Here is a 12891-nt window from a genome sequence, read left to right as displayed (position 1 = left end):
AACCTTCTATTTTTCTACTCGGCCATAATTGAATATATTTATCTCTGGGGGTTTGGCTTTCTTTTTCTTCCCCCCTCCCCCCAAAAAAAAGCGGTGTTGCTCTCAGATTCATGATATTGTGTGGTTAAATCCAGCTCTCTGTAGCACAGCATTAAAAACCGTCGATGCCCTACAGAGCTGTAAGGAACACTGCCAATTTATAAATCATACTGCTGTCTTCCACACATTCTATATATAACCACAAATAGCTGCTAATATTTATAAAACTGGAAACATGTTTTTGCTGCATTTTAATTTAGCATGTACCGTAGGTTTGATGGCACATTAAATCTAATCTATTTTATCTGATTTATCATTGCTTGTCAAGTATTTACCCTGCAGAGACATTGACATAAATTACAAATTTTAAAAATATGCAGAATTAAAAAACTAATGTGATTGGCAGGTACGCAGATGAAACTTGATGTAACATTTATTTTCTGATTAGTTTAAGTGTAAAATAGATTTTAATACAGGCATATATTACAAACTGTAAAATACAAATGTAAAACTCCCAGTAATATTTATATTCACTGAAGGTGGTTTGGGTTTTTTGTTGGTGGTGGTTTCTTTTAAACCACATTTTGGAGCTGAACTGTTAAGTAACACAACTTTTTGAACTGCTCAGCACAGAAATGAGTTGTATTTGCTCTCTCTGGGAGCTGAGGGCTGGGGCTCTGTGGCCATGCTCTGTGCATGCCCTGGGCTGGGCTCAGTCCTGGCAGCTGGGATTGCACCACCCGGGGCACAGTGGCAGCATCCATCACACAAAACCCATGTTAAGCCATGTCTGAGTGTTCTCAGGAGAGTAAAGATAGGAGGAAGGAATTTCTAAAATACAGAAACTTGTAACTTCCAGCTGCAAAGCGAGTTTGAAGTACACAAGCAGTCAGTGTTGTGTGGCAAGGGAGGACATGGGGAAGGGTGACAGAGACTTCTTAAAAAAAGGTCAGTTAAGCAGAATAACGTCCTTTTTTTCTAGGAAATACTGAAATTGCATTTACATTTAAACCCTCTCTTGTTTCCTCTCCTCACCTGTATTGTTTGCTCATCATCCCTCCTGCCACCTCTTGGCATCTTCCTCTGTGAGGTTCTTCAGCACAATCAGCAAATAGACAAATGTATGAGCAGATGATGTGTCTTACTTCTTGTGATTTAGTTCCTGTATTTAGATTCTGTAATGTTTGGAACTCTTTTAGCTTTAAGCTATTTAAAACAGTATCTGAGATAGAAATACTTCAGTTGGAAATGTTTTTACTCCACTGCATAATCCAAACCTGGCCTTTGTGATTAGAGGGGCTGCAGATGTCCTGCCCTCCTTCCTGGCACTGTTCAGGAGGACACCAGGGCTGGATGGAGATGCTTGGAGTGCTCTGTTACTCCCTTTGTAAAAGGAGTTGTGTTCTGTGTGTAGGTGTTACGAGTGACACAATGTCAGTCTCCACAGCTATGGAAGAGGCATGAAATAAAGGGAAAATCCGGTGCCCAGAGGGCACAGTTCCCATTTCCATCTTAATTCTTTAAAGAACGAAGATAATCTCTTTTTCCCAGCTTGTGATACAGAATACCTTCGCAGATCTTTTCCCCCCCAACAAAGAAGAGAGAAAAGTGTGTTTTATGAATTATTTTAAGAAACTCTTTGCAAGGAATAGTTTTCTGCAAGTGGCAGCAACCTCATTTCCTGGCCCTATTAGTGCACCAGTTGCAATACATGAGATAGTAATTCCAGACAGCAGTGTCCATGGGCTTTGTGTGGGACAGGGCAGTCATACCCAAGGTTTGCCACCTGGTCTGTCTCTCAGCTGCCTTTCAAAATGTTGTCAAATGCTCTCAGAGTTTGCACATCATAAATGTGTCACTGGAAGAAATCAGTACCCGGAGCTCCCTCCCTGTGTTTTGGAAGTGCTGAGCTCTGCTCCTTTGGGCAGTGGCACCGTCAGGGCAGCACGACTTGTCCTCACGTGGCTCAGGCTGGGGAGGGGCAGGTTCTCTGAGTGCTTCTGATGCTTAGGCTGTTGGAACAAGTGGCAGCCCCAGCCAGTGCCATCCCTGCCTCCTCTCCTGCTCCTGGGATGGGATTGCAGCAGGATGGAGTGGGGGAGATGCTGTTCGTCGCAGCAGGGACCTGCTCTGAATGAAGAGATGTCTCTCTGTGTCTGGGGGTATTTCTGAAAGGGACATTTAGACAGTACTGGTGTGTCCATACTGTTTGCAGTGCAGTGTGGGTGACACTGGAGCTGCAGACCTTCATTGATTTTTACTGAGTCCTCTGTACTGGAAGCATGGAGCAGAGGGTGGTGTCCCCAACATGCAACACCTCTCTTGGCCTTCTTTTCAGCAAGAATATAGTAAAAACTTCCATAGGGAATGTTATTTTTGGTATCAACTGACATTTGTAGCAGCAAGCCTCCTTTTCCTGTCCACGTGTTACTCACTCTGTGTATCACAGAGTTTGAAATCATGAACTCCTCTCTCTGAGTGGGATTCCCAGCTGTCAGCACATCACCCATCCATCTCCTCTGGCATCCATCTGACAAGAACCACTGTCAATCTCCACTGTATAATTTTCTGAAAAGAGGAATTGCAGCTGTGAATAAATTACCAAATACTGAATCTGTTCAAAAAATGGAATTGCTTCATTTCACTGGACAAGCATCAACATTCCCATAGATTCATTTGGACCTTTCTGTCTGTGTGGGAATGAGAGCACCTCCCATTGCCATATGTTGATTCTCATGAGACCTGTCACTTGCATTGCTTAAAGGAGCACCAGTGGCCAAGTAGTTTAATCTCAAGATGCAGATTTCACTCTAAAAAAAGGAGAAGTTGATAAGTAGTTAGAGTATGTGGTACTTCTGTAATACTGGATCTCAAGATAGTTTACTAGTGCTAGTGATTTAAGTCTTGCTCCAACTAGTATGGGGAAGCAGGGAGGAAGCACTGAGAGGGTCTGTGCAAAGACAGAAATGAATCTGTACTGCTTTTACCTCTAGCTTTCTCCTTTCAGATATGCCTTGCAATGGTGCTGGTGTCTGAGCACCTCAGTGTGTAACTATTTATTCTACAGTTACTCCTGCTAGTAGAGAAGTACAGCTGGGTTTGCACAAACCTGTCACATACTGAAGGTGACTTCTGTCTGAAGAGCTTTGTAGAGCAGATCTGTGAATCTACAATAGGACAGAGAAAGTTCCTTGATTTAGCAGCTCAGTGCCTGGATTAGTGAAATTATTGGATTAGCAGCTGTTAGAGTCACTGTAAGTTAATGCTGCAGCAGAATTTGCCCTTCAGCACACTGCCCTGCACTCTGTCAGGCCACATAACACGAGCCTAAAGGGCCCAGTGAGTGTGATCTGGAGGTGGTGTTTGGACAGTTCAGGAGCAGTGCTGGTCCTGCAGGATGTGTGAGCAGCTCAGGTGGGACAGACCCCAGCAGTGCTCAGGATCACACCGGGAGACAGAGCATGTCAGCGCCGAGCAGGGCAGCACAGCACGAAGGTCTCCCAATTAATGCCAGAATGGCAAAATCCTGTGTGGTGAAGAGACTTGCTGAGGTTAATGTGCTGATGTGGGGAAGCAAAAGACAAACCAGACCGTGGGTTAAGGCTGGTTGGAACCGATGACAGGCATTTGGGGGTTGTGAGCACTCTTTTGGATGAGCAACATCTGCAATGGGCTGTGTTTGCCCTTAGCTGTGGGAACTGTGGGTTGAAGCAATCCAGCTACATTCAGATCACAGTGCTGTGCTCTCTGGCTAAATCCAAACTCATTCTTGTATCTTGTGCAAAATGATATGATGCAGCAGCACAGGACCTTTAAACAAATAACATATTGAGGCGAAACAAACATAGTGAGAAAGTTAAATATTTCAGGCAATCTAAAAATGTGGGTCTTAAACACCATATTATGTATCCAGATAAAATTACCAGCCTTATTTTAGGTTTCTTTAATGTATTCTTGTCTGATTGTGGCTGACTGTAAAATACTATTGGTCTAGAAGAATGATTGTGAGTTGACAGTGGTTGTGCCTTTTGCCAAACTGGTTAATATTGTCAGATCTCGAGTCTTCCCTCTGCTGTTTTCCAGAGGACAGGTTTTAACTGGACTGTTGTGCTTTGAAACAAATGAAGCAGAGACCTTGTTTGTATTAGAACATGTGCCCTAGCCTTCTAAATATATGAACATAAAGCAAACACATGTGACACAGCAAAACATATTTGGCTTTAACTGTCCTTATTTGGTGTATTTAACATGAGCAATTACTTTACTTACTTCACAGCATTCCTATTAAACCTGTGCAGATGAAGAACAGAGAACAGCATCTACAGTAACATGCCCCCAGATTCTCTTTAATTTGCAGTGGTTCTGGCATTTTCCTACAGGATTGCCCACTAATGCTTGTACCTTTCCACGAAGCACTTCTAAGTTTCATGTTTTCTCTTTTTTTTAAGGAATTAGCTAAGAGGACTCCCTCTAAGCATCCTGATCACCCAGCTGTCCAGAATGCTCTGCAGGCAATGAAGACAGTCTGCACAAATATCAACGAGACCAAGAGACAGATGGAGAAACTGGAAGCCCTTGAACAGTTGCAGTCCCACATTGAAGGATGGGAGGTAGGATGCAGGATCAGCAAGCTCCCTGGAAGCTGGAGTTCAGTGACTCATGCTGTATGCAGGGATTTCTGTTACTTACGTGGTGTGTAAATGCTCTTGAAGGTGTGGGCAGCATCACTGAGGAGTTTAGAATTTGGTGTTTATTTTGGGTGTGCAGGCTGCACACAATTTGTAGTAGAACAAATGGATTATGAAAGAAGAGTGTTAGGGCTAGAATGGACTGACATTTCAAGTGGTCAGATCCCCCTTGAAAGGCAAATAGATCTAGAAGATGAAATCAGGACTGGTCTAAATAACAGAAGGTTCTTTTTCCATTCCCATAAGCCTTTAGTTTTTCTGGGAGCTTTGAAACTTATTTCACTTAACTTCATATGGATATTCTGTATAAAAGATAAGGGTTGGATTGGCAAGCATTGGATCGGTCTCTTTGTGTTTGCTCCAGCTTACTCACAGATGTGTTTCTAGTGATATGTTTGTCAGTAGGTGGTTCTGTGTAGGTAGAAGCATTTTCTGTGGACAGGAGAAAAATAAGAGAGGGAGAAAACTAGAATGTGAAGCTTGGGGGAAGAGGAGATCTGGAAAATCCAGTAGAAATAGTGGGAAGTCGGGATGTTGTGCAGAGGATTGGCAGCTTCTCTTGTGATGATTTTGGCTGAGGCCTTGGGTCAGTGGAGCTGGAAGGCTCTGGGAGGTTCACCATGGGGAGTCAGGGGTGTTAAACAGCCTCATGGAGAGAGTGGTGTTGGCCTTTAGGGAGGGGGATGTTTGGAGTGTCAGGGCTGATCACTGCCAGCTGAGGACATTTTGTTAGGGGTCATGTCAGCTTCCTCATGTTTGGACTCCTGGGTGCTCTCCATGACTCTCTTTTGGGTTGTTTTTTATTTTTCATGTATATTTTAAACCTTGCTTGTTTTTTCCCTGAAGGATGTTCTTGGCAATCCAGCTAAAGACATGAGAACAACCCAGATATCCAGCTGTGTAATTTTTGGATATCAAGCTCAGCAAGCAAAGTTGTACAGTGTTCTATGTAGCAAGACTTTTAGAAGCTGGTGAAACATTTCAGATTCAATGCAACTCCTGGGTCATCTAGGCATCTGGTTTGAACTCTGCAGCTTGAAACATGACTATTAAAGTGTCCATGATGCCATAAATAAAGTGATATCCAGACTTACTTTTTTTTTGTTTTGTTTTGGTGGGGGTTTTTTTGTTTTTGTTTTTGTTTTTTTTTTGTTTGTTTGTTTGTTTGTTTGTGGTTTTTTGTGTTTTTTTTTCTTTACTTGTTTTGTTTTGGTGGTGGGGTGTTTTTTTTTTTTTTTTTTTTTTTTTTTTGGGGGGGGGGTTTTTTTTTTTTTTTTTTTTTTTTTTTTTTAGGATTTAACTTATCTACAGCAATATTCTGGGGCTAAAAACCCTTTCAAATTTGTTTCTATACAAATTTTTGTAACACAGACACACTCAGCTCAAAACTTCTAAACGGAAGTGTTTTTTCCCTCCCAGTTAGCTGTGGAACATTTCTAAACTGTTCTAGTGGCATATTGAAAGGAAAACTTACTTTATACATCACAGATAGATGGTGGATATAATAATATAAATGCCATGATGGTATTTTTTTTGTAAATGTAAAGAAATTGGAAAAGAAAATTTGTGGAGAAGCTTAAAACTGATTGACAGTGTCTAGTCTTCACAATGCAGGGGTCTTACAAATTAGGACTCTAGAATAAAGGGCTGTGGTTATAAATAACTGCATTTAGTGCTTTCAGATATGTTTCACAGTTTATTCCTAATGAGAAGGGTTCCTAGTTTCTATTTTGGAAAGCTGCAATTCTGAATTAAATACATTTTTAGATTAACAATACAGCGTTACAATTAACAATAAGTCGCAGAGCTGACTGTAGGAGGAAGTCTATAATGCACATTTATGCCTATTTTTAGTTTATGTGATGGCAGTCTCTCCTGTGAAGTGGAAAGTTTCCCTCTTCTGTTAGCATGGATATGGATTCTGAAGCACTGTATGTATGGTTATATACCATATGTACTTTGCAATAAGGCCTACAGCTTCCAGCTTTTTCAGTCCAAGGATCTAAATTGTCAAAAGGAAGTGAAGATCAGCTTACTTAGGATCGAGTATTCTACAAATATAAGACACATGGCCTGAATGTGGGGAGTGTGCCAGCTACCCAGTATGGAGGTTGGTGTCACCTTGTGCCCACGGTTGGGAACAGGCTCCACCTTGTCTGATGTGTCTCTTTAACCAGAGCAGGGGTTTCACTGGTTTCTGTGCCTTTGCACTTCCTTTCAGCTGCTCCAGCAGAACATCCCTGTAGCTGTCAGAGCCACCCTCAGTGTTTCCAGCATGGCGAAAAGCATCGTTTTCCTCCTGCAGAGTCTCCTTGTCCTCGAGAGACAGGAGCTGTAACTTCACGAAGAGCAGGAGTTGTTCTTCAGAGCAATTTCCTCAGTTCAGGATTTTTTCTTTAACATCTCCCCCCATGGATCTGCGTCTCCCTCTTGAGCACAACCATCCTGTCAGTGTCCTGGCATCACCCTGGGGGCTCTTTGTGAGACACCCTGCAATGAGGGCACCTGTTAAAGTGAGCCCAGGCTGGGAAGCCACTGAAGACCTTAGTCAGAGCTCTGCTCATCACAGTGAGCTCTGCTCAGATGCATCCTTTTGGAATCCACAGAACCTTTGTAGCTCTCTGTTATGGATTAGTTTCAGTCAGGTCAGTTTGTTTCTGGTTAATCCTTCTGGGAAACAAAGATTAGTTTCCAAAAAGGGAAAAGAAAAGTAGAGGATGTGTAAGAAGACCAATTTTTGTACGCAGTGATTTTGTTTGCTTAGTAAAAAAACAAGTAAATATGCCATTTCTATTACATATTAATATTTCCGTGGGCAGAGCTCCTCCCCATAGTGAGTTACTTTTACTGAACAATTGCTACATATCCCCAAATTCTCAAAGTTTAAGTGCCATGGGGAGCAAAATCCCCATCCCAGAACAGCAGGAGTTGGAAGATACATGTTAGTGCTCAGACTGATCAGTCACTTCATAATTGCCTGTAATTTGCAGTTCTGCCAGCTATGATGTTTTTTTTTTCTTTCTTTCCTTCCCCCCTCCCCTGCAGCTTGGTCCCACTTAGAAAGGTGAGAAATTCTGCATTGTCTCTGAAAACATCAAATAAATCTTACTGTGTTTCTTACTACTGAGAAACCTCTCGAAATGTTCTAAATGGGAAGTAGGTAGGCCAACAGCAAACAGGAAATGCATTGACAGTTTAGATACCATCATGATGGGTCTGATGGAAAAATAAAGATTAATAGATTTTAAAGTGAGAAGCAACTGTTTTAGTCATTTGCTTTACTTCCTGCACAAAATAGGTCAGGTAATTTTACCCAGTGATGCTTGTGTCAGTAAAAGATTGATTTCAATTACTGATGTCACTGTACTTGTTGCTTTTGCTGTCTTTGGGTGTCTTTTGGAAAATTAGGTACTTGATCTTGAGGTGCTCTGGAGTCTTGATTTCTCCATGGGCAAATCATGTGAGGAAGATGCTTTTCTGTTGCACAGTCAGTTGGTTTCTGTTCCTATTTGTGTGTGTTCTAATAGGCTTTTGGGGTCATAATTCTAAAATAAGTGATTTCTCCTGGACACAGTAACAAGTCATTTTCAAAATAACAAGTTCTCTTTTCTGGATGTGTATTAAGTCTTTCCACAGAATGATTAAAAAACTAAAAGAATATCAGACAGCAGATGGAACTATTGCATCTAGCTAGTTCTTGCATCACTCTATCCAGAATGTATAGAAAGGCAGATGTGGAACACAAATTGGTGCTGCATCCATGGCAGCCTTTGAAAGGTCTGGGGTCCCCAGCACAGGAAAGATATGGACCTGTTGGAGCGAGTCCAGAGGAGGCCACAGAGGTGATCAGGGGGCTGGAGCAGCTCTGCTGTGAGGAAAGGGTGAGAGGATTGGGATTGTTCAGCCTGGAGAAGAAGAGAAGCTTCAGGGTGACCTAATTGTGGCCTTCCAGTGCCTGAAGGGAACTTAGAGGAGAGATGGAGAGGGACTGTTTACAAGGGTGTCAGGACAAGGGGGAATGGCTTCCCACTGACAGAGGGTAGGTATAGATTAGATATTAGAAAGAAATTCTTCCCTGTGAGGGTGGGGAGGCCCTGGCACAGGTTGCCCAGAGAAGCTGTGGCTGTCCCATTCCTGGAAGTGTCCAAGGCCAGGTTGGATGGGGCTTGGAGCAACCTGGGCTAGTGGAAGGTGTCCCTGCCCATGGGAGGGGGTGGAATGAGATGGGCTTTAAGGTCTCTTGCAGCCCAAACCATTCTATGATTCTATGAAAGAATAGCAACTTCCTTGTTAACTAAAGAACTGTAGAATCACTTTTCCTAGGAATAATCTCAGTAACAGTTTGGGGAGGAAATGTTTGTGAGTGCTCTCCTGTGTTTTTTGGGTTCTGACCGTGCTCCCAGGCTGCAGTGTCTGAGCATCAGCTCAGGTCCCTGGGATGGCACAGTATGCAGGGCTCGGGCTCTGCTGCCTGTGGCTCTGTGGCCAACTGCTTATAAGGACTCCAGAAAAGAGAGACCTGCATGTCCTCCTAACAAAAGAGCTGGAGAGACACCTCTCTAGCAAAAGGAGTTCTCAGATGGTGGATAGGGATGTGTGTCAGTGTCAGAGCTACCATTACTCTTCTAGAAAGCTTTCCTAAAGCATCACCTGTGATGTTTGCAATGGTAGCTCAGGGTATGAAGGGAAGACTCATGGTCTTGAGAGGCTCACAGTACAGCTGCTTTGAGAGTGAAAGATCTCTTCAGGACCACAGTCCTCATTTGTTTAATGGGGAAGATTTATTGTAGTGTATGCAGACTCAAATATTTGTTAGAGAAAACATGATGTGTTTAGCCATGTTAAGAAATTGAGGTGTTCCTCCTTAGGAGTGCATCATTTATTTCACAGCTTAATGGCATGCAGATAAAATAACAGTATTTGTGTACTCACAAAATAAAGTTAAAAATAAACAATGTCTCTTTTTTTATGTTTCAGGGATCAAATCTGACAGATATCTGCACACAGCTCTTGCTGCAAGGGACTTTGTTAAAAATCTCAGCAGGAAACATCCAGGAGAGAATGTTCTTTCTATTTGACAATCTGCTGGTCTATTGCAAGAGGAAATCCAGGTGAGTCCCTCTGTATTTTTGGGTTTATAAGGGAACTATCCAGATTTGTCAGGAGAAGGTGTGACCAGTTACTGATCATTCCCTGTTGCTCTGTAGGGCTGAGTCACAAGTGGGACCTTCCTGTTCTTGACTGTTGCTATTACTTAGGCAACAGGGAAGAGAAATCACTACGTGGTAGATAAATATTCCAGGCAGTAACAGAGTACCCCCCACAACCCCTGAGAATTCCAAAGAAAGGAGTTAAAACAGTGCAGCAAAAGCACAGGGTGTGTTGTTACAGCTGAAAAGCTTCCAGGGCAGATGGGTCTTCAGGAGTGATGTGAAAGTGCCAACTTTGACTTTGTGAGATTATTCCAAGCAGAAGAGGGTGATGTGCAAAATGATCTAAAGCCAAGTAAGGGGAAAGTGGAAGACTAAGAAAACATTACATAGGTGCAGGGCCCATGGGAGTGAGGAAGAGATGAAGATTTGCAAGTTGCTGTCAGTGTTTGCAGCCCACGTGCTCTGTGCGTTGTCTTCCTTTCCTGTCCTAGTAACAGTTTGTGCATCGTGCCACCTAAGAAACTTTAATTGTTATTAACACCTACTGCTTGTTATTAAAATAGCATTGGCAGAGTGGAGGGCAACTTGCTTCTGCAGCAGTTAGACTGTGTTTCAGTTCCTAAGCTTTTCACCTCCACAGCTCCAGTCTCATGTCTTGGTCTGTTCTCAATTTACAATGAATTCTCTACACTCCCTTCTCCTCTTCCTTCCTTTTCTGTAATATCCTCCTCCTGTTTCAAGTTATGCTTCCTTACTGGTGATGGCCAAGTGGAATGGCAAACCCAGCTAGAAATTCTGTAAAACCAGAATATTGTCTCCAAAGAAAATTATCATATCTCAAAATTCCCCCTCCCCCCCTTTTTTTTTTTTTGTTCAGTGGAAAATTTTAGAACCATTAAACTGGGAAAATTAATTTCAGTAATTAAGTTCAGATTTTTTTTGTGTGTATAATGCTGAATCTATACAACATAAGTACAAATTATTAGGTGACATCTACATTAGAAATTATTAGAATGAAATATGTTTGAATTAAATTTAGAAACATATATGCCATTCGATCTTATGTGGCTTTTAATGTTATCTACATGAAGCATTCTGACTCTGAAATGAAGTAAGGGAGAGGACACATTTTATTTGGACACTTTACCAGATTTGTCAAAATGAAAACTTCTGTGTGAAACAGAGTTCAGAAATTTGTGTGTTTTATAGCAGAAAACTATTCCTTAAAAAACCCCCAAACAGTTAATTTGATACTAATCTTTTCCTTCTTCAGAGCTCTTTGAAGCTGTTTTTCTAGTCCTGTTTGTAGTTCAGGTCAGCCTGGCTCCAGCACTGGCCAGGCAGTTTTCCCAGAATACTAAGATTTAGAAAACAAAGTGTTCTGCTGCCTTTTAAGCAGAACTTTCTTTTTGGGCAGGAGACATTACCGAGCTCCTCTGTCATTTGGCTTGATTTTGGAGGAGGCTGGTGTAACACTTGGATTTTCCCAAGGGATCAATATTGTTTATCTTTGTCTGACAGTGCAGCTTGAACTGATGGATGTTCAGAATCTGATTTCCATTAAAAAGCATAATATTTCATTAAGTCTGCTGGGAATTGCCTAATGTAAAAGATATATTTAGATCACTGAATGACTTTAATTTTGGATATTTCTGCTGTCTAGCTGCTATTTATAATTAGTCCAGGATGGAAATCAGTGTCTTTTCCTTCATGCTGTTGTGCCCAGTGGCTGCTTGACAAACAGTGACATGTCAGTGGGACATACCTTAAAAAAACCCAACCCCCCAAAAAACTGTCTGTCTGTTCCTATTTGAGATTGAATAACTTGGTTCTCATCTCACTTGTACTGTACTTACTTGTAGAAATCGCTGGAAGCAGAATTCAGGCCTCAATCTTTGATAAGTAGTCAATGCAGCATTCGAATCTGGACATCATATTTTTTCACAATATTGTAAGTTAGGAGTAGTGTTGTCGAGACCAACATAAGCTCTGTTTAGAACTGGAATTAGATCTGTGATTTTAGTTCTAAGACTGCAATCACTCTTTCTGCAGAAGCTTAGGGAAGTCTGGCAAACTGATGACATAGATTTTCAGGGCTGAGTATTGTATTTTTGTTTTTAGCAGGATCACAGACTGCTGTTTAAATTGAATCCTGATGTCAGGAACAATATGTTTCATGTGGGGAAATAAGCAGAGAGTTTAAAGGGTTTCCCTAGGGCTGCCAGGACAGCTTTTCTTTTGACTTCCACAGTCATCTTTAGGAAATGATCCAGCAGCTCCAAGATCTCAGTCCCTGTCAGCCTGATTGGATGTAAATATGTGATCATCACCAAACATGTATTGGTCACTCAAGCTAGTTGTAAAAGAAAAAAATGTTTGGGAGAACTTGGTGATTCTCCTCTCACCTCAGTTTATCATAGGTATTTAACTCTGACAAGAAGTTTTCTCCCCTGCTGTTTTTAATTGCAATATTCTTTGAATCTTGTGAGCTCCTGGCAAGTTGCCCCAGCATTCCCTTCACTGACCAGAGTTTGGACACCTGCCACCTCCTAATGACCATTGACCAGTTGTGTTTTGGTTCACATAGCGGGGTTGTTCTTGGATATTAAAGCTCAGCAGGTGTCACTTGGATAGTTTTAAACCTGTTCTAGACATAAAAATCAGAGCATAACTAGCAATGAAAAAGTGCTTTCCTGAATTTTTTTACAAGAAACTTCAACAGAGACACCATAAAGCTTATGGATAAGAATGTAGACTTGGGTGCAAAATTGCCACAGCAGGAGTTTCCCATACAGTGACAGGTAACACACATGACAGGCCGTGTGACACTGGCCTCTTTACGTGGTTCATTCCATATTTGAAGCTTGGTACACACCACAAATTGATCAAAGCTTTAGGCAAACCAAGGAGGCAAATGTAAGGTGGTGTCAGGTGATACTGCAGTTGTCATCCCAAGGCCATGTGCTGTTCAGTTGTCCTGGCATTTCAATCAGTCATCAAGAGTGTAAACT

General features: G+C 41.8%; 1 protein-coding gene across 1 annotated transcript in view; it reads left to right on the top strand.

Annotated features, from left to right (window-relative positions):
* The window catches only part of PREX1 (phosphatidylinositol-3,4,5-trisphosphate dependent Rac exchange factor 1), a 143224-nt gene that overhangs the window by 74186 nt on the left and 56147 nt on the right, over positions 1 to 12891 (top strand). Inside the window, exons 6-7 of the mRNA XM_017832306.1 lie at positions 4488 to 4649; positions 9705 to 9838. Of these exons, the coding sequence (XP_017687795.1) occupies positions 4488 to 4649; positions 9705 to 9838 (296 nt within the window). The remainder of the gene's footprint in view (positions 1 to 4487; positions 4650 to 9704; positions 9839 to 12891) is intronic.

Source organism: Lepidothrix coronata, unplaced genomic scaffold (assembly GCF_001604755.1).
Source record: "Lepidothrix coronata isolate B3197 unplaced genomic scaffold, Lepidothrix_coronata-1.0 Scaffold201, whole genome shotgun sequence".
In the NCBI taxonomy this organism is placed as follows: Eukaryota; Metazoa; Chordata; class Aves; order Passeriformes; family Pipridae; genus Lepidothrix; species Lepidothrix coronata.
Note: the sequence above shows the minus strand (reverse complement) of the source record. Positions and strands in the feature narration are given on the sequence as shown.